The sequence below is a fragment of the Rhamphochromis sp. 'chilingali' genome (assembly GCF_963969265.1).
Source record: "Rhamphochromis sp. 'chilingali' genome assembly, chromosome: 10".
Lineage (NCBI taxonomy): Eukaryota > Metazoa > Chordata > Actinopteri > Cichliformes > Cichlidae > Rhamphochromis > Rhamphochromis sp. 'chilingali'.
Window position 1 is genome coordinate 16141615 of NC_137937.1, and position 21868 is coordinate 16163482.

General features: G+C 42.1%; 1 protein-coding gene across 2 annotated transcripts in view; it reads left to right on the top strand.

Moving 5' to 3' along the window:
• cemip2 (cell migration inducing hyaluronidase 2) overlaps positions 1-21868 on the top strand; it is a 31514-nt gene that overhangs the window by 1409 nt on the left and 8237 nt on the right. For both annotated transcript variants that reach the window (XM_080893233.1, XM_080893232.1), the window contains exons 2-15: positions 1319-1673; positions 1765-1905; positions 2071-2638; positions 5270-5439; positions 6197-6388; positions 7437-7606; positions 10435-10647; positions 17443-17648; positions 18413-18482; positions 19098-19226; positions 19792-19880; positions 21074-21205; positions 21374-21409; positions 21593-21748. In XM_080893233.1, coding sequence (XP_080749359.1) covers positions 1337-1673; positions 1765-1905; positions 2071-2638; positions 5270-5439; positions 6197-6388; positions 7437-7606; positions 10435-10647; positions 17443-17648; positions 18413-18482; positions 19098-19226; positions 19792-19880; positions 21074-21205; positions 21374-21409; positions 21593-21748 — 2609 coding nt within the window. In that variant the 5' untranslated portion in view covers positions 1319-1336. The remainder of the gene's footprint in view (positions 1-1318; positions 1674-1764; positions 1906-2070; positions 2639-5269; positions 5440-6196; positions 6389-7436; positions 7607-10434; positions 10648-17442; positions 17649-18412; positions 18483-19097; positions 19227-19791; positions 19881-21073; positions 21206-21373; positions 21410-21592; positions 21749-21868) is intronic.

Genomic DNA, 21868 nt, shown 5'->3' on the forward strand with positions numbered 1-21868 from the left:
GTGCACTTGTTGACATTATTGTTTAAAAAAAATCTAGAAAGGGCAAGCAGCGATGTTATTACAGTGAGCACTTCTGTTTACAAAAAGTGGTATAGAAGCCTTTTTTCTGCACACTCATGTCCTCTACCCCTGCGTGTTTGTGCGTGCAGGTGTGCCCACATATTTCTCTCTGCATGTTTGTGTGTACTTTAGTTACGCCCATGACCCACTGTGTTGTGGGACATGGGTCAGGTCTTTTTACAGAACAACAGGGAGTGTCCTCGTCGCTTCATGTTGTGCACTTTTGTGCATAAATGCTTGGTTTAAGGCTATAAGATGAAAGCAAGTCTCCAGGAAAATTTGTTCAAAGCCAGTCAGAGTTTTTCCTGGCGCACAGTAACGCTTCGGGGGAATGACTAAGCGAGTAAGCATGATTGGTCCTCATACAGTAAAGGCACCAAAACAGGAGTTGAGGATCTAAACACATTTCTTTTTGAGTAAATAAACCCCAATTAATAAAGCGAGTTAAAAATTCATCACAATGTTGGTGATTGTTTTCCTTTAGGTTCCTGATAACTTGTCTTTGGAGTTTCACAGAATTTCCTTGACGCAGGAAAAATACTTTTGATTTAACGTCCTCTTGAGTGAGAGACGACTGAGCGTCCATGTCTTCGGTTCGCTTTGTGCTACTTTCTCCCGAGCACAGACTGACTGGGACTAGAGCGCTCTCCTCCTTCCTACTGTAATTGGTGCCATCTGTTGGCTGTGTTAACATAGTCTGAAGAATGCGGTGATCCATTATTCACGACCTCCTTCGTTACTGTGGACATGAGCAGCCCATATCACGCTGGTTCAAGCCAAACTTGTCTGGAGGAGTAGATTAATAGTGCCTTTGAGTGCCACTCTGAAGATCTTTACCTGGGGGTCCTGGAGTGAGATGCTTTGTGGGTTATTGCCCGTTTCCCTAGAATCAGCCTGTTTTATTTCTTACCTCCTATTGTTTTTACACGCTTTTATTGTCTTCCTTCACTTTGACCTCTTTTTAAGTTTCTCCTAGTTTCATCCTTAAACACCAAGCCTGCCTGATGGTACCTTTGTACTTCCAGCTGAACAGTCTGTATATTAAAATACAAACCAAACTTTAAAACAACAAACTTGATTTTGTATATGACCTTTTCCAAAGTTGGTTGTGACTGACAGCAGAAAATCTTTCTTTTTCAAGATTTTCTGTAAACCAACCATAAGTAAAAGCTCATTTGAAACAAAATTATTGATGCTTTGTGTACAGTCCTTGCCACTTATTCTTCTTCTGCCCTCTTTCTCATCGATCGTCTTTCAGGTAGCAGACACGTATACCATGCCGACTAGTGATGGCCCCAGCAGGTTCCCGGTCTTTGTGCCTCCACCTCAGGGCAGCCAGAGGTGCCCGGGTTATGTCCCCGGACGAGTGGCTCCAGTCCGCTCGATGCCACATGCCAAAACGCCTCCGCCTCCACCGATAAAACCTCATGGCCCGCCGCTGGGGCGACAAACAAGGGTCACCTTGTCAGAAGAGAACCAGCGTAGGGAGGATGCGCAGAGGCTCCAGCAAAAGCTAAGAAAGAAGACTCTGATCTGCTGTGGAGTGTCGCTGGGGGCTTTCTTCCTCACTCTTATCCTTGTCCTTAGCCTCAGTAGTGGTCCTGAGTTAGATGGTGATTATTTATTATGAATTTCCAGGCTTCTTAACCATTTCTGTATGACTTTTAAACATCTTTGTGTACATCTTTCTGTTCATATTTACAGAGAATTGCCCAGATCACAACCCATCTCTCAGTAACTGGAATCCAGGTCACCAACCCCAGCGGGCTGTCATTGTCAGGAGAGGAGATTTGTTTAGACTGGATGCTTCTGCTACCTTACGCTCACTTACCATCCAATCAGGAGGTAGGCACATCACAAGGTGTCTGACTTTTGTAAAGTAGCTTTTAGAGATGTAACACAGATTGAGTCACAGTAACCCAGTTGTTATTATTAAAGCTCAGTTTATGAACTTTTGGATGGAACATACAGCAAGAATGAACTAAACGTGTTTTCTTTGACTTCTCACAGGTCGGGTAGTTTTTGCAGACAGCCATGACGGCTCCAAAAACATAACATTGAGAACACATCACATCCTCATAGAAGAAGGTGGCGCCCTTCACATCGGTTCGCCGAAATGTCGCTACCGTTCCCATGCTATCATTGCCCTCATGGGCCGTTCCGACAGCGAGGCTGTCTCCGAGGTCCCCGCATTTGGCCGCAAGTTCATTGGCGTGAAAGCCGGTGGAACTCTGGAGGTACACGGGACTGAGAGAGTTTCCTGGTCTCTGTTAACCAGAAGCATCCCGGCGTCTGGGGTGGCCACGGGGGGTTATGCCTTCCAGCGAAACTTCAGCCGAGGCATCCACCTGCGCGTGGTGGACCCGGACACGGCCGCTCTGCTGTTCTCAGAACGCTACGACACGTACGATTCCCGCAACGACAGCCAGCGGCTCGCCCAGCTGCTTCGCTCCCTTCCGGTGGGCCGAATTGTCACTCTCGCCGTGGGAGACTCTGCCGAGAGAAATCTTGGGCCAGAAACCAGGGAGGTCATCAAAGAGAAACTCGGCAGCAGATTTGTTCTGGATCTCCAGTACAGGTAAACGCTGCCGGCAAAGCTGTGAATCATCTGTGTTTGTGGTCACCAGTTAAACTAAACCCAGTCACCTTTGACGCATCAATACTTTCCTCAAGCTTTTTGTCTCACATCCAGCATCCCTGGAAAAATGCCTTTTTTTTTTTCTTTTTTTTTTACTTGGCTTTCTGTTCATTTAGGATGTTCCTTTGAATCAGTCGTAGTTCCTGTTTCCTTTGTGTCACTGCTTCACCAGAAAAAGGAAACATGTACAGGATAACAGGGTCATGCACAGTGTTTTCCAGGATTTGTACAAAAATGTGGCAACTAAGGAGATTTTATTTTTTTTTTGCCCTTCAGAAGAACCAGGTCCAGTCGTGGTCACATGAGGTGATGCCTTATAAAGCTAACAAAAAGACAGGATTAGACTGAGTTCGTGGCTGCCCATAACCTTAATGCCACCACACTGGAGCATGTGGCTCAGGACTTGACTTTTGAAGTGGTTTCCCTCAAATCTAGAGTGGCGCGGCAGGATCAGACTATAGAGCGCATGAAGTGGTTGTTGGAAGTTAGGTTTGTGCGTTAAGACTGTTTCTTCTAATCCTCTTACTGTTGGTTTTTATAGCTTCAGACTACAGTTTATCATGTACTGAAATCACACAAGTCACAAAGTGTTTTTTGCTTTGTTTGTTTATTTTGCTGTGGCTGTGAGAGATGGGTTACAGGATTAAGCATTATAATGAATGCCTTCTCGTGGAGATGGAGGAGGGAGTGGTGTTGCAGATTTTCTCAGCAGTTTATTGTCATTTGCGTCAGTGCTTTACCAGCGTGCATATCTTGTGACCTCCAGCTTATATCTGATTTAATTTCCACAGGTTTATTTCGGTGGGTCCGCCCATCCTTCCTTACAGCGATGCACAAATCTGTTAGCCGCTGCTTCTTGCATGTGACCCCTCTGTCTTTTAACCACAGTGTCTCAGGACAGTACTCAAACACGAGAAACACGCATTCATAGTGGTCTATAGTGAGTTCACCTCTGGCCCCCACACATTAGCAGTTCCAGTTAAACAATGATGTTGTCAAAGGTTGATTACCAAATCAAGGGTATGACGAAAATAATAATAAAAAAAGGATCCTTTTTTTTTTTTTTCCCTCCCTTTGTTGCGTCTTTAACCATCTGACTCAGCTCTGATTTACTGAGCAAACATGCACACAGGCAGCAGCAGGTCAGTTTGCAGAAAGTCACACGCTGTGGCTCTAATGAAAGACAAGAGTGGATGCCCCAGATGGATCCTGTTTGTGTATCACTGAGATGTGCTGTTCCATGTCACAGTGACTCACATCTACAAAAAGACACCTTTGTAGAAGACTGTGATTATGCCAGCAAGATGAATTATTTTAAACAGATAGAGGGTCTTTGGTGAATTGGAGTACAAACTGCTGTTTATATTAAGATATGTTGGGTTTTTTCCCCCCAGGTAAACACTGGCATTATTAACGCACTTGAATCATCTTTTATCATGTCATCTTCAGATATGACATGAGTGGCAGGATTGGCTGTAGATTCCCTTTACTTCCAGATAAAATGGAGCTGAAGAGGTTAAGTATAGAGTTGACTCTGGGTTTGTTTACCGCGTGCAATGAGCCAAGCAACTGCTCGGTGGAAACAAGATCACTTTGATTGAGTCTGGATGGACAACTGCCGACCCAGATACAGTTCCACGGGTTGCATGAATGGTAAATTGTGTTTGAAAGGCGTATTGGTCAGCCTGATAAAATCTTGAAAGTTTATAAGTAGACTAGAGCAGCTGCCATGAAATGTTTTTGGTATTCATGAGGGGGGGAAAAAAGAGAAAAGCAGGAAGCCATTCTTGAGAAGCTAAGGGCATGATATTCGCAATATCCAAGACTGTATGTCTCATACTGTGCTGTCTTATTTTAGATCGCACACCCTCAAAAGCCCAGCCAGTGTTATACGCCATCCACACCCTCGAGCTGCTTTGCTCAAATGATTCCAGCCTCTCCTTATTGAATCATTGTAATCTCATTTAAAATAAGCTTTCTTGGCATCTTGGATAGGGAGGACCTGGAACAAAAGTTAAAACAAATATAGCTTTAACACATCCACCCATCCCTTCCTAAATTTTCCCTTAATTATTTCAATAATCCCCTGACTTGTGTGATATCCGCTGGTTTTCTACTTTTTCGCTTAAATGTATTTTGACATTCTCTGATATTCACTTTCTTGCTTTTGACCCACTCTCCTGCTTCATGCTTATCTCAGACATTTGCTTTTGTCAATGAGCACAGTGTCTGCAATTTGCATTGTCTGTGGAAATAGCTACAGCTACATTTATCACTCAATACACGTGGTTTTATGTCAGTCTGTAAGAATGTGGTTAAAGTACAGGGTCTAAAACACCATCACTGACTAAGCAAATATGCACAGGTAACATTATTAGAAGTAGTTATGTGATAATGAACCAGTAATGGGTGTCGATTATTAGTTGCAGCTAGGCTTTAAGCTCTTTTTTTTTTAATTTATTTATTTATTTTTTAAATTATGATTTCTTCGAAAATAATGTGAAACTCATGACTTCCTCTTCTTTTCCATTTTCTCTGCGACCTTCCTTTTAACTCCTTCGGTCTTTCCAGGCAGGCGTGGGCTTTGGTTTCTGTGATAGGCGGTGGAAATGCATCATGCTCGGAGGATGTTAGGGAACACGAAAACCATGACACAGGAGGAAGAGCTCTGGCAAGACGGAACTTCACCACTGTTAATGGAGTGGGTTTCTCGGTCACTGCCTATAGCGAGTGGAAGACTGGTAAGAAATAACGAAATCCAAAACGAATCTCAACTATTTATTCCTAATTAATTCTTGCTTTCTCGTGAACTTTTGAGAAGCTTAAGTCTGAATTAGTGCTCAGTGGAAATGAATTTTTTCAGAACACAGTTTTATAGAGATGCGTGCATGGCAATTCAATTTATTATTATTTTCTCTGACCTTTGCTTTCTACCATGACCTTTTTTAATTCTTAAGTAAAGTGCAACGTGCCATACTCTGAAAACCATGCCCAGTGGGAAAATAAGGCAGAAACATCAAAGAAATACCTGCTAAAGAACACATTTACCCTGCTGTGACCAGGCTAATGTTGGCTAACTAGCAATTAGAACATGAGCTCTAGTTAGCTGGGGTATTTGTACTTGTTGCCATAATGAGCTGTGAGGTCACTGCAGTCTGGTCCTTGGTTATTTATTTATTTCAAAATAAGATGGTAATGAATCAATGTGTGACACTCTAAATGGCTTTTATTTTAAAAAGACTTTTTGGGAATGCCACAAACTCACGGCCCGCCCTTAACAGGGAGCCGTCACTTTTTTACTCCCTTCAATAGTTATCTTTATAGATTACATTTTTTTCTTCTAGTGGAAAGCCTTTATGTCAACAATCTTGTGCTAGAAGTCAAATCAATGTTTTCTTTAATTACAGAAGACTACAAAGCGTTAGCCTTCCTCCCTCTGTCGTGCTGTGCTGGACCTTTTGTTTCATTTAAAATCCAATATTCTTCTGTACCCCTCAGGTGTCCCTACTGCAGGCTTCCAGGTGGATGCTGTGGACCAGGTGGTGCTAAACCTGCAGGATGAAGTGCAACAGACATGGCTACCAGGGGATCGCATTGTAGTTGCTAGCACGGACTACTCAATGCACCAGGCTGAAGAGTTTACCCTGCTGCCCTGCCCTCACTGTAACAGCCGACAGGTCAAGATACAAGGTGAGAGAGAGAGAGAGAGAGAGAGAGACAGCCATTGGTTTCTTCAGCTGTGTCAGTATTTGCCCTGAGGGGTTATTTCTTGGTGTTTGGGAGCTACTGTCACAAACAGTACAAATAGGAACTGATGTAGAGAAACATTTCATTTTTACAAAACCTGTGTGAAGACTAGTAAAAAATCACTTATGCTCCTTTGTAGTTAATAAATGTGATTAGTAGACGTAGGGCCATTAATCCTTCGGTCCGGCGGGATCTCATTTCCTTTTCAGCTGTTATGGTGACGTAAGATTATTGGAAAATGCTAAGGAGAGACTGTCAGCTTATTTCTTTTAAAAGCAGGGCCATCTTATTATAACCACGGGGCGGTTTATGGATTTGGATGCATCACCCCTTCTTCACCTCCTCCTGTTTTCTATTGTTACGTTAATAAACTACACTGACAGTTTCGCAGTTTGTCCATCTTTTTATCAGACATGTTTCCTGATCTCATTCCTCTGTTGTCAACTCCCTTCCTGGAGAGAAGGGTGTGTTATTATGTGTGTGTGTGTGTGTGTGTGGGCTGAATTTAGTGTTTCTGTTACCAGGAAAGGCTGAACGGTTGAAGGCCTGAGCTGCCACATACCATCTGTGGCAGAGAGTATTTTGTGTGTTGATGAATGATGTTTCATACGTGTTTGATTACTTTTGCTTTTACATGTGTGTTGGTTTGGTGGGTACTCTTTGGGGTGTGGTTAGTTAATGTTTGAGCGGGAGCTGCCATACGCGCTAAATGTGGTTTACAGTTGAAAGGGTGCTAGGTGATGCATCATCTAAACACAAGCAAGCCGTTATTGTAGTGTTTTAGTATGACTTGTCCCGCCTCAGAAACCAAATCGTGTTGCTGTGATGTTTAATTAAATGTTTCTGTCGCCATACTTCTAATTTGCTTTCACACAAAGTAACAACTTGCACCCGTTTCATGGTTTCTGTACATATTTTTCTTTAAGAGTTTTAAGAATTTCTCCTTGTTGTAGTATTTTGACCTCTAGTTTTATCTGTCTGTGCTGCTCAGGGAAGCCTCAGTATAACCATACCGGAGAGATCATAGATGGCATCGACATGCGTGCCGAAGTGGGTCTCCTATCCAGAAACATTCTCATTTATGGAGAAATGGAAAACTCCTGCTACGGAGACAACATGTGTCAGTTCTACAACCATGACACCTTTGGAGGCCACATCAAGGTATGCATGTGTACCATGTTTAGATATCTTTAAGAGGACCAAAAATTGGAATGATACTATATTTGTGGGGACCAACAGTGGGGATAAAATGCCTGTTGACATGAGTTTGAAGGCATTTTTGAGACTCAAAATGTGGTTTTAGTGTCAGGGTTACAATTAGGTTTTGATTATGGTTAGGATTAGGCATTCATTTTTGATGGTTAGGGTAAGCGGCTAGAAAAAGCTTTATGTCAATTAGATGTCCCCACAGAGATATGAAAACAAGACTGTGTGTAAATTTATTGCACATTTACTTTGTGCCGATCTTTCTGCATGAGGTGGCATGACTGTTCTTTCCTGTTAAAGGTTGCTATTCAGAGTCTGTTTGACAGTTTCCTCACTGTGAAGATGAACGGTGCATACATTCTACATTTGTGTACTGGCCTATGTGAGAGGTGTTGTTTACCATCACAGTTTCTGTTTGAATCTATATGAAAGACTCTTCTTCAGACTCTTCTTCAGAAGGCTCAGCACAAACTGCAAACGCAGCAGGCACATGAGGATTAAACATGTAGATTTATCTCTGCTGTCTAGCATGGGTCCCAGTGTAGTCGGTGAGCTCACTGTAATTTTGTATGATTTCATTCAAATTGGTGGCAAATGGATGTAAACATTCCTCAGAGTCTATGTAATTTGCCCCCCATGTGCTAAACAAAAGACTTTGTTTCCATGTTAACAGCTTTCTAACTGTAACCTCAAAGTACACCAGACGGACACATGAAGCTGAAAAGTCAGCGTTTTCTTTGTAATTAGGCCTTCCATGCCGGCAAAAAGCCATCTGTCATGTCTGCCAAATCGAGTTTAGCACAGTTCAGCACCATGCGTTTCATGTTTCAATTTATCTGTCCAGTGAGTTGCCCTTTCTCTTATTTTAAGTAGAGATGGCACGATACCACTTTTTTATGTCCGATACCGATATCATAAATTTGGATATCTGCCGATACCGATATGAATCCGATATAGTGTTTTTTAATCAACAAAACTGTTTTTTAAAATATCTTGCTGCATTTTGCAAGTCTGCAAGTTCATACTCAAGTTTAAAACAACAACTACACTAAAGCTATTCTGTTATACCTGTATACAAAAAAAATATTTCATAGTTCAGCAATACTGATCAATCTAATAAACTTAGACCTACACCATCCTCCCTATTCTGGTATTTTAAAGAGTACTTAGCGTAAATATTAAGCAACCTAACTAATAGGGTTCCAACTCCCAGCAACAACAAAAATAAATAAATAAAAAATAAGGAACCACCCCTCACGCGCCACCTCATGATGCTTAATCGACGTAATCAACCTTAATTTGATGCAGTGTGAAAAAAAATGCACAGAAATCAATTATTTTTCAAGAAATATTAAATAGATTCAACATCTTTCTTCAACAAAATTGCAGACTGCACAGATGGTACCTTCCCAAAGTAAAAAGTACTATAGCTTACTAGGGTATATATTAGACTTAATAGTCACTATATACAGTAATTGACTTCTATTCATTTTACATCAAATTAAAACTTTGGGTGTCAGATAATTATTTATTAAAAGCTCGACATTTTAAACGAGAATAAGAAAGAAAAGTATGTCTTTGTGCCCCCTTTTCCCTGTTCATGCCCTATCGGCCCCCCTGGCTAAACTTTGCTAGATCCGCCCCTGCACAGTTACCAGCGTCAGCTACGTAGAAAAAGATCCTGGTGTAGAAAGAAATATTAAATAAATTCTAACAACAGCTTATCAAGCTTAAACGTTCTGCTGTTGTTCAGCCGCTGGTTTCCTCTTTCTGGTGCAAAGTGGGCCAAAAACAAACAAGAGAGACGGACTCGCGACAGAAAAGCCGATCAGCTGATCATTTAAGCAGTTTCATGATTGAAGTAGCAGCCGGAGAGCGAGAGGCAGTCGCTTGTTAAGCTTAACGTGGGAATGCTTTACAAACATTCAGAGATGGACTTACACACTTGCTTTACTTCTCTCGGGGATAACTTTGTCGGAGATGAAATGCCAGGTTGCTAGCGAAGCTCCACATGCTATCCAGACCACCGGTCCGGCATGCCACAGCTGCTCTATCACGTGATGCATACTGCTTCGACTGCTAACGTTCTGAGGTGAGTTACGGCGTGTTGCAAGTTTTGCGAGGTGCTTTCGTGATATTTAATGGATCGGATTACATTTTTTATTTTTCTCCGATATCCGATCCAGTAATTTAGGTCAGTATCGGACCGATACCGATACGTAATATCGGATCGGTCCATCTCTAATTTTAAGTCAGGTTGACTCTGTGGAGTGGAATCTACTGTTGAAACAATTAGTTCGTGTGTGTGTTTATGTAAGCGAGGGTGAGGGTCAGTGTTTACTGTGCGTACTTGAGTTTCAGTGAGCTGAAAGGGTTGGCCAATACCTTCTTAACAGAAACCAGATCCTGCTGATTTTGCCATACCCACAAAAAAGACCTCCTAGACAGCACTGAACATTTGTTTGTATCGTTTTATTTGTATGCATTCATGTGTGACTATGTGCTGTGCGCATCTCTGTGCGTGCGTAACTTTTAATTTATGCTTCTGTAATTCACGGCTTACTCACCAGCATCAGGGGTTTTGAAACGGCTCGACTCACAGAGCGCGGTGCCAGATGGGCTAAAGTTTATATCCCAGTGCGGTCACTGGCGAACGCAGACAGTTGTAATGGTTTAATTTATTACTTTAGTCAGCCAGCATTTGTTACGCGGACCACAAGTCCGGCGTCATTTGCTTTTGTCGTGGGTGGGAGCTCATTGTACTCTCTCCTCAACACCTACAGATTCTCAGTAACTTCTCATCAGTGCATCTGTCCTACGTGGAGTTAAAGAACATGGGTCAGCAGGCTAGAACAAGCCGCTACCCCCTCCACTTCCACATGTGTGGGGATGTCGACCAGAAGGGAGGCTACGCAGAGGCCACCTTTGTGGACGGACTCTCCATACACCACTCCTTCTCCCGCTGTCTCACCATCCACGCCACCAACGGCCTGCTGGTTAGTAAAGCCTTTTAAAATGTGTTGAATACGTCACTGTATGTGAGAATGTAGAAAACCATACATGAGTCATAGTGTTAATAATGAGCAGCATATTGTGGGAAACTGGTGGTTTGTCACAAAGCTCATCAACTGTATCCTCCAACGCCTGATTACTGTAAAGGCTTGCATCCACTTTTCTTTTTCCCCATCTCCTTTATATTCACTCTCAACCTTTCCTGTTCCATCTCTTTCACACTTATAGAATATCTTAGTCTCTTTAGAAAGATGTAGAAGTTTTTAATATACAGTGGTGTGTTTGGCCTTTTCCTAATTTCCTGTTTTTGTATGTTTGACACAATTAAATGTTCCAGATCATCAAACACATTTAAATATTAGATTACGAAATGAAACACAAATTGTAGTTTCTAAATTAAGATGTTTTATTAAGGGGAAAAAAATTCCAAACCTACATGCCTCTGTGTGAAAAAGCGATTGAACCTAAGCCTAATAACTGGCTGGGCCACCCTTAGAAGCAACAACTGCAATCAAGCGTTTCCAATAACTGGTATTGAGAGCACTGTGGGGGGTGTTTGGCCCACTTATCTTTTCAGAATTGTTGTAATTCAGCTACGTTTAAGGTTTTTCGAACATTAACTTGCTTTTTACACTTGTACTACAGCATCTTAGTCTGATTCAGGTCACTCCAAAGTCTCCTTTTTTTTTCTTAAGCCATTCAGAGGTGGAGTTGCTGGTGTGTTTTGGATCATTGTCCTGCTGCAGAACCCAAGTGTGCTCCAGCTTGAGGTCACGAACAGATTCTTTGATGAAAACAGATGTTTTGGTAGACAGCAGAATTCATGGTTAGATTTACCACAGCAAGTCTTCCAGGCCCCGAGGCAGCAAAACATTCCCAGACCAGCACACTACCACCACCATATTTTACTGTTAGTATGAGGTGTTATGTGAAATGCTGTTTTAGTTTTATGCCAGATGTAACGGGACTCAGACCTTCAAAAAGTTCAGCTTTTGTCTCGTCAGTCCACAGAATATTTTCCCAAAAGTCTTTGGGATAATCAAATGTTTTTTGGTAAATGTGAGATGAGCCTTCATGTTCTTTTTGGTCAGTTTTTGTCTTGAACTCTCCCATGGCTGCCATCGTTGCCCAGTCTCTTTCTCATTGATGAATCATAAACTCTGACTTTAAGCGAGACATGTAGAAGCTTAATGTTGTTCTGGGTTCTTTCGTGATCTTCTGGATGAGTTGTCGATGCTTCATCACTGTTCACAAAGTTTTTTCCATTTGTGTATAATAGTTCCCATCATGTTTCACTGGAGTCCCAAAGCCTTAGATATTGCATCGTAACCCTTTCCAGACTGACAGATGTCAGTGACTTTGTTTCCTAGGTGTTTCTTTAGATTGTGGCATGTTGTGTTGCTTTTTTTTTTTTTTTTTTGCCTGTCCCATTTGGTTCTTTAGCCATCAGAATTGTTGTCTGAAGACCAACAAGGATACCCAATGGATTTACTTTGCCAAATGGATCATCACAGCCTTGCTGTATTGGTCCATTTGATCAACCTTTGTTGTTATTATTTATTAGGGGTGCAACGATACACAAAATTCACGGTTCGGTTCGATTCTTTGGTGTCACGGTTCGATATTTTTTCGATACAAAAAAAATGTTCATGCCTTTTTAATTTGTCATTTATTAAAATTATAAATATATATTTTAACTCAAAAGTACAGTTTTTAAATTTAATGTTGCTGAAACAAAAGTAATTAAAAAAAAAATATATATCTCAGGGCTCTCAAAATTTCAAAGTCCCTGGTAGCCCTTCGGGCAGGGACTCTTCAGTTTTTGGTAGCCCAAAATAAATGTAAGTAGTCCGAATAAAAAAGAGAGCAATTTTTTGATTGATGTTTTGTTTCCTGTTTTGTTTCCTTTACAATATTATACATTAAAGTATAATATTGTATAAAAATTACAATCATCAACTCAAATACTTGGTTCTAATTGAACAGAAATTTCTATGAACTTGTAAGAACTGTGTAGAACATGAATCAGTCTGTGTCAGATCCTGAATTTAAAATTTCCACTGAAGTCACGGGTAAGAGACAAGTGGAACCAAGATCTAGGCCATTTGCTTTTTGAAGTTTGCAAAGACTGCTAAATTTTGCCAGTGGTAGTTCACTCTTTGCAACATAGTACGCTGTTATAAACAGATTTTTCAGGTTTATTTTTAGTATGTTATTTGCAATTGGTGTTTGTTCTGGGAAAGATATTGCAGACTGAGCAATAATGCATTTCTTGCATTTCTCATGGCTTCTAATTGGGGGCCTTTTTTAAAATGACTGGTCCCAGTAACAAAGGCGCTTGTCGACTCAGAAATTGAGAGAAAACCAACAACACACCCGGCAGAACATTATGTTATTTACACTGGTGCACATAAGTGGTCCGCAGGTGCGCATTCGCTGTCAAAATAAAAGACGCGCACCAGATAAGAAGTTGCAACGCGCGTTTGCGTCCATATAAAAAGCACTGTTTTTGTCCGCTAGAGTGGGATTTTCACGGCACATTCCGCACCACATCTCTGTGCGTTCATCATTTGTTTGAAGCCAGATCACCTCCTGCAACCACTTTTCCGAGAATACGCGCTTCTTTTGTGGTTCGGACTCCTTCTGACATTTCTTTGGAGGTGGAGGAACACCAAAGTAATTGCTTAAAGGAGCTTCTTCGACATCTTTAAGAGTTTTAAACAAATGTCTGTCCTCCTCCAGAAAATCTTATGTATGCAAACATGTGTTGCAACTTCATATCTTGTGCTCGTTTTTTTTCTTTTTTCTTTTTTTTTTCTTTGACAGCGAATGCGCACCTGCGGACCACTTATGTGCAGCCCTGGTTATTTAGCTCGTCATATTGCAGCCACAGAGATTCTTTTGTCCATGAAACCATAAAGCTGCACTTTCTTTTTGCCTTATAGTCTGATTTGTCATAACTTTTCCGTTTTGTGGTAAGCTTTTCTTTGGCTGTCACTTCTTCACCCTGACCTGTCTTATTTGGCTCAGCAGAACTAAAATATATATCCTGCTGCTTTTACACACACACACATAACCGTCAGCGATTCTCTGCGCGATCAACCTCTCATATGTTTAAGCTTGCTGCAGGAAATTTCACTTGTCATGTTTGCATAGTAAGCTAACGATTGATAAGACGATGTCAGAGGAATTGGTGCGCAAATTATCATCACTCAGTGATGCCGCTCTCTATACATAGTTCACACGATTGCAAAGTGAAAGCAAAAAACAAGCGCAAATTCAAACGCGATTTCAATATGTCACATATTGACGGTGGCTCACCGATGCCAATGACATATTGTAGCGGGTCAGGGCTGTTCGGGGTTCTGTTTGTACAGTTATGTTTTGTTTATGTTGCCATAGTGACGGGTGACGCCCTCTCGCTGCGACGGTGTGTCCTTCCGGGGTCAGAGGGCGCCTTGTGTGTTGTTGTTGTTGTTGCTGTGCGGTTGCCGCCCTGAGCAGTTAGCTAGCGGCAGTGTTCTTCTGCAGATGTCAATAAACGGCTGTGCTCCCTGGCTAGCTCACGGGAAGCAAGACCAAACGACACCTCCGTCTCCTCGTTGTCTGAGCTCGCCACATTGGTGTCAGAAGTGGGATGATGGTGGCACCCCATGTTCTGACCCGAGTGACTTTTCCCCCGCCGGTCGTGACTGGCCGGTGCACCAAAAGAAGGCACCTGGACATTTGCAGGACTTTGTGTGGGGCAATGGGGTCGTCGGGGACGACTGACCCCTTAGGTGGGGGGCTATGTAGCGGGTCAGGACTGTTCGGGGTTCTGTTTGTACAGTTATGTTTTGTTTATGTTGCCATAGTGACGGGTGACGCCCTCTCGCTGCGACGGTGTGTCCTTCCGGGGTCAGAGGGCGCTCTGTGTGTTGTTGTTGCTGTGGTTGCTGCGCTGAGCAGTTAGCTAGCGGCAGTGTTCTTCTGCAGATGTCAATAAACGGCTGTGCTCCCTGGCTAGCTCACGGGAAGCAAGACCAAACGACACCTCAGTCTCCTCCTTGTCTGAGCTCGCCACAATATTAAACATATCAGGTCCCCATAAGGAGAATCATGTGCTAACGGCTGTCTAAATGACTCGGGTAAAGTTTGTAGCATGCATGCTTGTTGTTTTTGTCTGCTTCCACTTGTCTTTGCACTAGGATGATGTCGGCGTAAATGTGCAGTCATATTCGTTGTGTTTCCACTAGTGCTGTCAGCGTTAATCTCGTTGAAATGACGTTAACGCCACAACACGGCAAATCTCCGTTAACGAGCTACCCCTGCGTGGGGCTAGAAGGCCAACACATTAACGAGCTAACTGCGCTAACACACTAGTTCCCACCCATGTAATTGAGCATTGCATGGCACATCCAACATGTGCCGAAAGCCGAAAGCACTGTATGAACGGTTCAATATCGATACCAGTATCGTTGCACCCCTATTATTTATTTTATTTTATTTTATTTTCAGTTGTTACAGATGGGACAGACATGACTGAGGGATAGGAAAGGGAGAAAGAAAGATGAAGGAAAAGGAAAAACAGAAGGGAAGAGGGACAGTGAGAAAGGGCACTTAAAAAGAGAAAGAAGAGAAAAAAAATCTCCTGGATCACCTGTTGAGAGAAAACAAGCAAAAGAAACAGAGCAACATACCAAACACAACACCATCACATTAATCTAGCTAAGTGTAAACAGCAGTAAATACTAAATATTGAATGTTGTTGTGTAGCAAGCAGGACCGACAGCGCACAATGTGCTTTGACGTAGCAGCCAATAAAGGTGTAGTTTATGTCTATGAACAGTGAACACCCGTGTGCACACCTGTGTGGATCAGCGCGCTTGTATTCAAAAGGTTTCTCCATGTAATGGCCTGCTAGAGCAGCGGTGCCCAACCTTTTTTGTGCCACGGACCGGTTTATGCCCGACAATATTTTCACGGACCGGCTTTTAAGGTGTCGCGGATAAATACAACAAAATAAAACTAGTACCTGTACCGAAAAAAGGAAGATTTATTCATAACACACGTGAACAGTCCCAGGAAAACAGAGTTAACGATAAAAACAATAACAAAATAACACTGAAAACCATACATTTCACACCCGAGCCTCAACTCTCGCGGCCCGGTAGCAAACGACTCGCGGACCGGTACCGGTCCGAGGCCCGGGGGTTGGGGACTGCTGTGCTAGAGGATGTAGAGAGCCATAGCCCTGTCCACCAGGGCGTGAAGCAGGCATGGAGGAGATCCAGGCTCCAGACATCCAGAGTGCGAGAGCCCAAGGAGGACCACCGGAGGGGCATCCGTGCCCCCCTCCTGGGAAGAGCTGAAGAGAGCCCCAGATGAGGAGTCACCCAGTAGCCACGGAGCAGAAGCCAGAGGGGGCTGCAGTGGCGTGCCCGCCGGCTCAGCCGGCAGCCAGCTGAGCCAGAGTGAACCGAGCCACAGGCCCAGAGGCCGGAGGCCCGAGGGCCCCCTTTGCCCCGGAAGAGGCCTGACCGGGCAACAGGCACCAGGCCCCCCCAAGTAGTCATCGGGGGTGAGCTGGTACATACCTGAGCGCCCAGCCCCGGACACCAAGAACCACCAACACACCGACCCCTGAGGGCATCAGTTACCGGCAGGGAGTGTGGTGAGGGGAGATAGGCCTGGGAGTTCCCAGAGAGGTGTTGCTTTTCAAGATCTTTTAACTGGTTTCATTTTGTCAGACAGGTTCTAACAGGTCTGCCGGTAATCATGCTTGAGCGTGTTTAGTTAAACTGAACTTAGTCACAGTTAATTCATGATTATAAAGAGGGCAATTACTTTGTCACACAGAACCAGGTAGGTTTGGATAACTTGTCTCCTTTAATAAATGAAATCAACATTTAGAAACTGCATTTTATTTTTACTTAGGTTATCTTTGTCTAATATTAAAAATTGTGATCAAAAGTGTGATAAATATGAAAAACAGTAGGAGATCAGGAAGGGGTCAAACACTTCTCACACCACTGTACTTGTTGGATAAAGGTAGTTATACACAGAGGTACTAACTTAGCTCAGCTAAATCACACTGTCTGTATGTGGTCAGTGACTGAAGGGTTCAGGTTTGTTTTTAATTTTGTTTTGAGTCCGCATCGTTGAAGCTCTGAGCCTAACTGTACAGAGGAAATTGAGTTCATTTATGGTGCATGTCATTGTTTGACTTGGCACCAGAAGGTAAACAAGAAAAACTGAAGTGACCCTGTAAGTATTCTCCTGTTGACCATCTTCTACAGTTTTTCTCTACATACCAAAGCTTCAGCAGTAAGAGGAAAATCGTTCAGAAATTTTAACTATTTAAGGAGACAGGCACTTCTCGCGTTTTGGCCATATTGTATTTCTCCTTTGGGGTGTTAAATTTCATTCCGTTTTATTATACAGGAAAAGGAACATATAATGGGCTGCATGGAACTGGCCTGGATCAGTTAAAACTGGTTTACAGCAGTTCTTTTCTGCAGGACATAAGTTTGAATCACATTGCAAAACATAACAAAATAAAAACGACCAACAAAAAAAACTTCTGCAAAGACAGAGACGATGGACACAAAAAGATTTTATATGCCTGTTTGAAATGTGTGAAGGAGCTTGTTGCTCTAATGCAAAACAGGTATCTTTGATTATATCTTAACATAGCTATTGCTGTTATTGTCAAAGTAGTCTAAAAGTCTCTTGTCCAAGCTCTTTTGTTTTGTTTTTTTTTTCTCTTAATTTTTGTTTTGTGTTCCATTTCTGGGAAGGTCAAGGACACTATAGGCTACGACACCTTGGGCCACTGTTTTTTCCTTGAGGATGGGATTGAGCAGCGCAACACTTTCTACCACAACCTTGGCCTCCTGACCCGACCTGGGACTCTTTTACCCACCGATCGCAATGAGACCCTCTGCCTCAGCATCAAGGACAAAGTCTACAAGGGCTACACTCCCTCGCCCAGTACAGAGTGCAAGTAAGAGAACAGGACGATGATGTACATTTGTGGTTACAGATATAAGGAATCACATCGGCATCAGCATAACGTTTCCACTCTGTCATCAAAAACATGTCTGATTAGTCACAATACTTAGATATCATAGATTTGTACTGGGATAAAACCACTTTTCGTATCTTTTATACGTGTTTGTATGTTAACTATGATGTTTTTTTTTTAAATGTCCTTTCATTGGATTGAAACATCTTTGTTTTTATTTATACCAACAGAGTATAAAGGGTATAGGTATATATAAAGGGTTATTTGATTTCCATTTTTAAAAATGCAATGCCTGCATTTTAGATTAAAAGTGGAACAAATCATACCCATTAGCCGTGAGAAAGCATGTGTGGTGGTGCAGACGTATTTTGAGAAGGGACAGATGGTCTGTGTGAGAGAGATATTGGCAAGGTGGTTTTATCCAGGCAATAACAACATCCCCTCTCCATGGGATGTTTTCATGTCATAGCAAGACCAAGAAAAGTGCCTTTGTGAGGAAACAGGAAGGTCTGTTTCCAAGAGCGTGATAGCGTGTGTGTGTCTGTGTCTGTTGGCTGAGCTTTCCCCGTGAAGCGTTTATGTTGGAGAGGCGGATTATTGAGGGAATTTGGGAAATCTCACAGGTTTCTTTGATGTCTGTCTTCTTCTTCTTAATCATATTTTATGATCTGACGAGATACTCCTTCTTTTTTTTTAATATCTCTGTCTACTCATGTGTATGTAATCTTGTGGTTGTTTTTCAGGGCAGTCTCAACATTCTGGATCGCCAACCCCAACAACAACCTCATCAGTAATGCAGCAGCTGGTTCTCAGGTAATAATATCAGAGATATGAAAGAAAAATAACTTTTTCCACGTAGTGCAAGGAAACCTGTGACCAAGAGTAGAACGGCTACTCCTTATTGATAGATTAACTATTATTAAAAAAGCAAAAAAAATAAAGCTACACTGGCTTTGGTGTTCCTGAACTTTACATATTATTAAAGACCTTCATGCTCATAAAAAGTTATCCATCAATAAAAAGGGGATTTAACAGTCCTTAGTGTTTGATAGATGGAGCAATAAATCGGTAAGACCTTTAAATATAAAAGCTAAAAAAAAAGAAAGAAAAGAAATCACTCAATTTTATTTTGGTACAAACTGCTCGGAGGTCCACAGGGGCTATGCTGTGTACTACTTAACAGTGGGGGTATTTCTTTGTTTTGGACTGCAAACTTAAAGAAGCCAGTAAGTTTCTGTGAACTTTAATCTTTCTGCAGGACGTCATCAACATGAGAATAGTGTGACACTCACCCAGATGCACTTGTTGTTATTGTTATTGTTTTTTATGTTCCACCAGCTGATTGTATATCAGTGCTGATAATGAAATTCCTACTCCTCTAGTTTGTCATGGTTATCTTCTGTTTCTCTATTCTACTTCCTCTTCCAGGATGCTGGGATTTGGTTTGTGTTCCACAGCTCTTCCACAGGTGACTCCCATGGCCTGGTGCCAGAGACCAAGGCCGAGCTCACACCTTTGGGGATTTTTTACAACAATCGTGTACACTCCAACTTTAAGGTATTGTTAGTCTTGCTTTTTGTGCACTATGCAGTCCAAGTTCTTGCTGTGCTGTCTCTTTGTGTCTCTGTGCTTTAGCAAGGAGGAGAGAAATACAGTGTTTGTATTCCAAATGACATTGCACATAAATCCCTGTTTGATTACTTAGTTATTGCTAGAAAATGGGAATAGAGACACACACACACGCACTAGTAGGGTCCACAATGGTGCTCTGTTTTGTAATGACAGAAGTCGGGCAGGTGAACTGTAAGCTCTTTGTCCAGCTTCTCTTACAGAGGAAGGAGCCATGAAGGTTAAGACTATGCCTCGGTTATACCACAAGACCAACTCACAGGCCAGGTTTCCATGTACAAAAAAACACAGACAGGCTTAATTTATTTTAACAGGGAAAACGAATCCGTATGTTTAGACACATGTACAGCCTTCGTTCTGTAACTTTACATTTAAGCACGTATCAGGTTCCACGCCAGAAGATACACTAGTGGAGTTGTTTATGTCCCTATAGCAGAAAACCTCCATTTGTACTTGTGGTTTTACTGCATTTTATTGTAATCATGCCTTCCAGGCAGGGCTGTTCATCGACAAAGGAGTGAAGACCACCAATGCCACTGCTGCTGACCCCCGGGAATACCTATGTTTGGACAACAGTGCCAGGTGTGTATGTGTCTAGACACAGACTGCAAACAGATTTGTTGATACTTTAAGTTTTCCATAACTGTTAGTATTACAGCTAAGGGCATGTTGACCACTCGTGGTTACAAATACATAGACCTGGAAGTGATTTTTGGCACATATCCAGCATCCAGTATCCAAGCAGACTATTTAAGAGTCTGCGGTTGGTTATCAAATGCGTCATAGTGTATAGTTATTCTGTGTAAATATTTCAGTATTTGTGGTTTACTTATCTACTGTTTGTTTAGTGCTACTGTCACAAACTGCATGAATTAAGGTATTTGTAGCTCCCTGTTGGATATCAGCTGGGATGTAGCCATTGACAGGGATAGACAGATGGCTTTATAGTGTGCTACTGCATTTTAGTGGAAGGTCTGTCAGATTTGTGTTGACAGAGAAAACAAGACTTTACAGATAGTTTCCACTCTGCAGCTGCCTACCTGAATACAGCCCTCAGCTAGGTGGAAAAAATGTGTCTAGTGAGACTGCGCACTGTGGTCTGTGTGCACAAGTATGAAGGGAGGGATTTTAAATGTTGTTCAAGTGCAGAAGGCACGGGGAGGTTTGTGTTGTGTATTTGCAAGATATGGTAACAGTTGTTAGAAAACGTCTCCAGCGATTTATGTTGTTCTCAGAGGTTTCATCTAGCTCCACAGTTGGTAAAAAAGAATCCCTTGAGCAATGATTTGGCTTTTGACAAGGTTTTAAAAATAACACCCTGAAATGCCACCACAAGGGTGCAAAAGGAACACGAGCCTCCCCCCCCCCTTTTTTTTTTTTTTTTTTTTTTTTTTTTTTTTTTTTTGAACACTATAAAAGTATTTCTGAGAACATTTATGTTCTCAGGAAGAAAGAAACCTTTTGTGACTAATGCCACTATGCCCTCTTCCTATAGTGCCACCTAAAGATGAGCACAGCAATTCAACAGTGGAGTTTTAAACCTTTAATCTAAATTCAGTTATGTATAATTTGCGTGTGTTTGCATGTTATTTAGTGCATTGACTTTCACGAGTACCATATGTACTAAAATTAAAATGGGGAAGTGGTGGGGTTGGTGTGACACTGTGGTAAGCACGAATAATTACAAAGACACTGATGTCGTCATCGAAAAATCCCAAGGAAAATATCAGAAAAGTATTTTTAGTCACAAAGTATTTTTATTGAATTATTTTTAGATTTCGCCCACACCAAAATGCCGACCCTAGTCGTCCTCGGGTGGCAGCTGTCATCGACACTTTGATCTCCTTCAAGAACAACGACTTGGGGGCGTGGATACGCGGTGGAGACATTATCATCAAGAACTCTGGGTGAGACATCTCATTAGCTAGGATTCAGTTTGTGCTGGTTTGGCAGTTTGCTCCAAGTCTTCCAGTGAACCGAGGGTGAGAAAATAAACGAAGGATGTCTTCACAACAAAAAAACATTTTCTAAGACATGTCTTAACATATTATTCTCTTATTTGTTTTTCTGAACAGCTTTGCTGACAATGGAGTGGGATTGTCCTTTGCCAGGTGTGTACTTGTCTAAATCACTCTTTCACTGTGTTTTTAAGCTTTATTTGTTTTTATTGTCGTCCCGCTGGATGGGCTAACTTTTTGTAAGTGATATGATAGCAAGGTGGCTGTTCTTCCTGCAAAGTACAGAAACGATTGCATTAATAATTAACTAATTATCTATTATCCCTTGTTCTCCAGCGATGGCAGCTACCCTAAAGATGAAGGCTCCAGCCAGGAGGTGACGCAATCCCTGTTTGTGGGCGAGAGCCGGAACAGGGGGACGAATGGAGGACAGAATAAATACTGGGGCGTGGGAGGAATTGACGGAAAGATGAGGACGCTACCTAGAAACAGGTGAGGGGAGAGCAATAAGTGAAAGATTAAATAATGAATTGTGGAAAGACATATTTGGAGTGCTAAGGCAAAAGTCCAAATCAAACTTGACTTTTCTCAGGAATTTCAGGGAATAGAGCT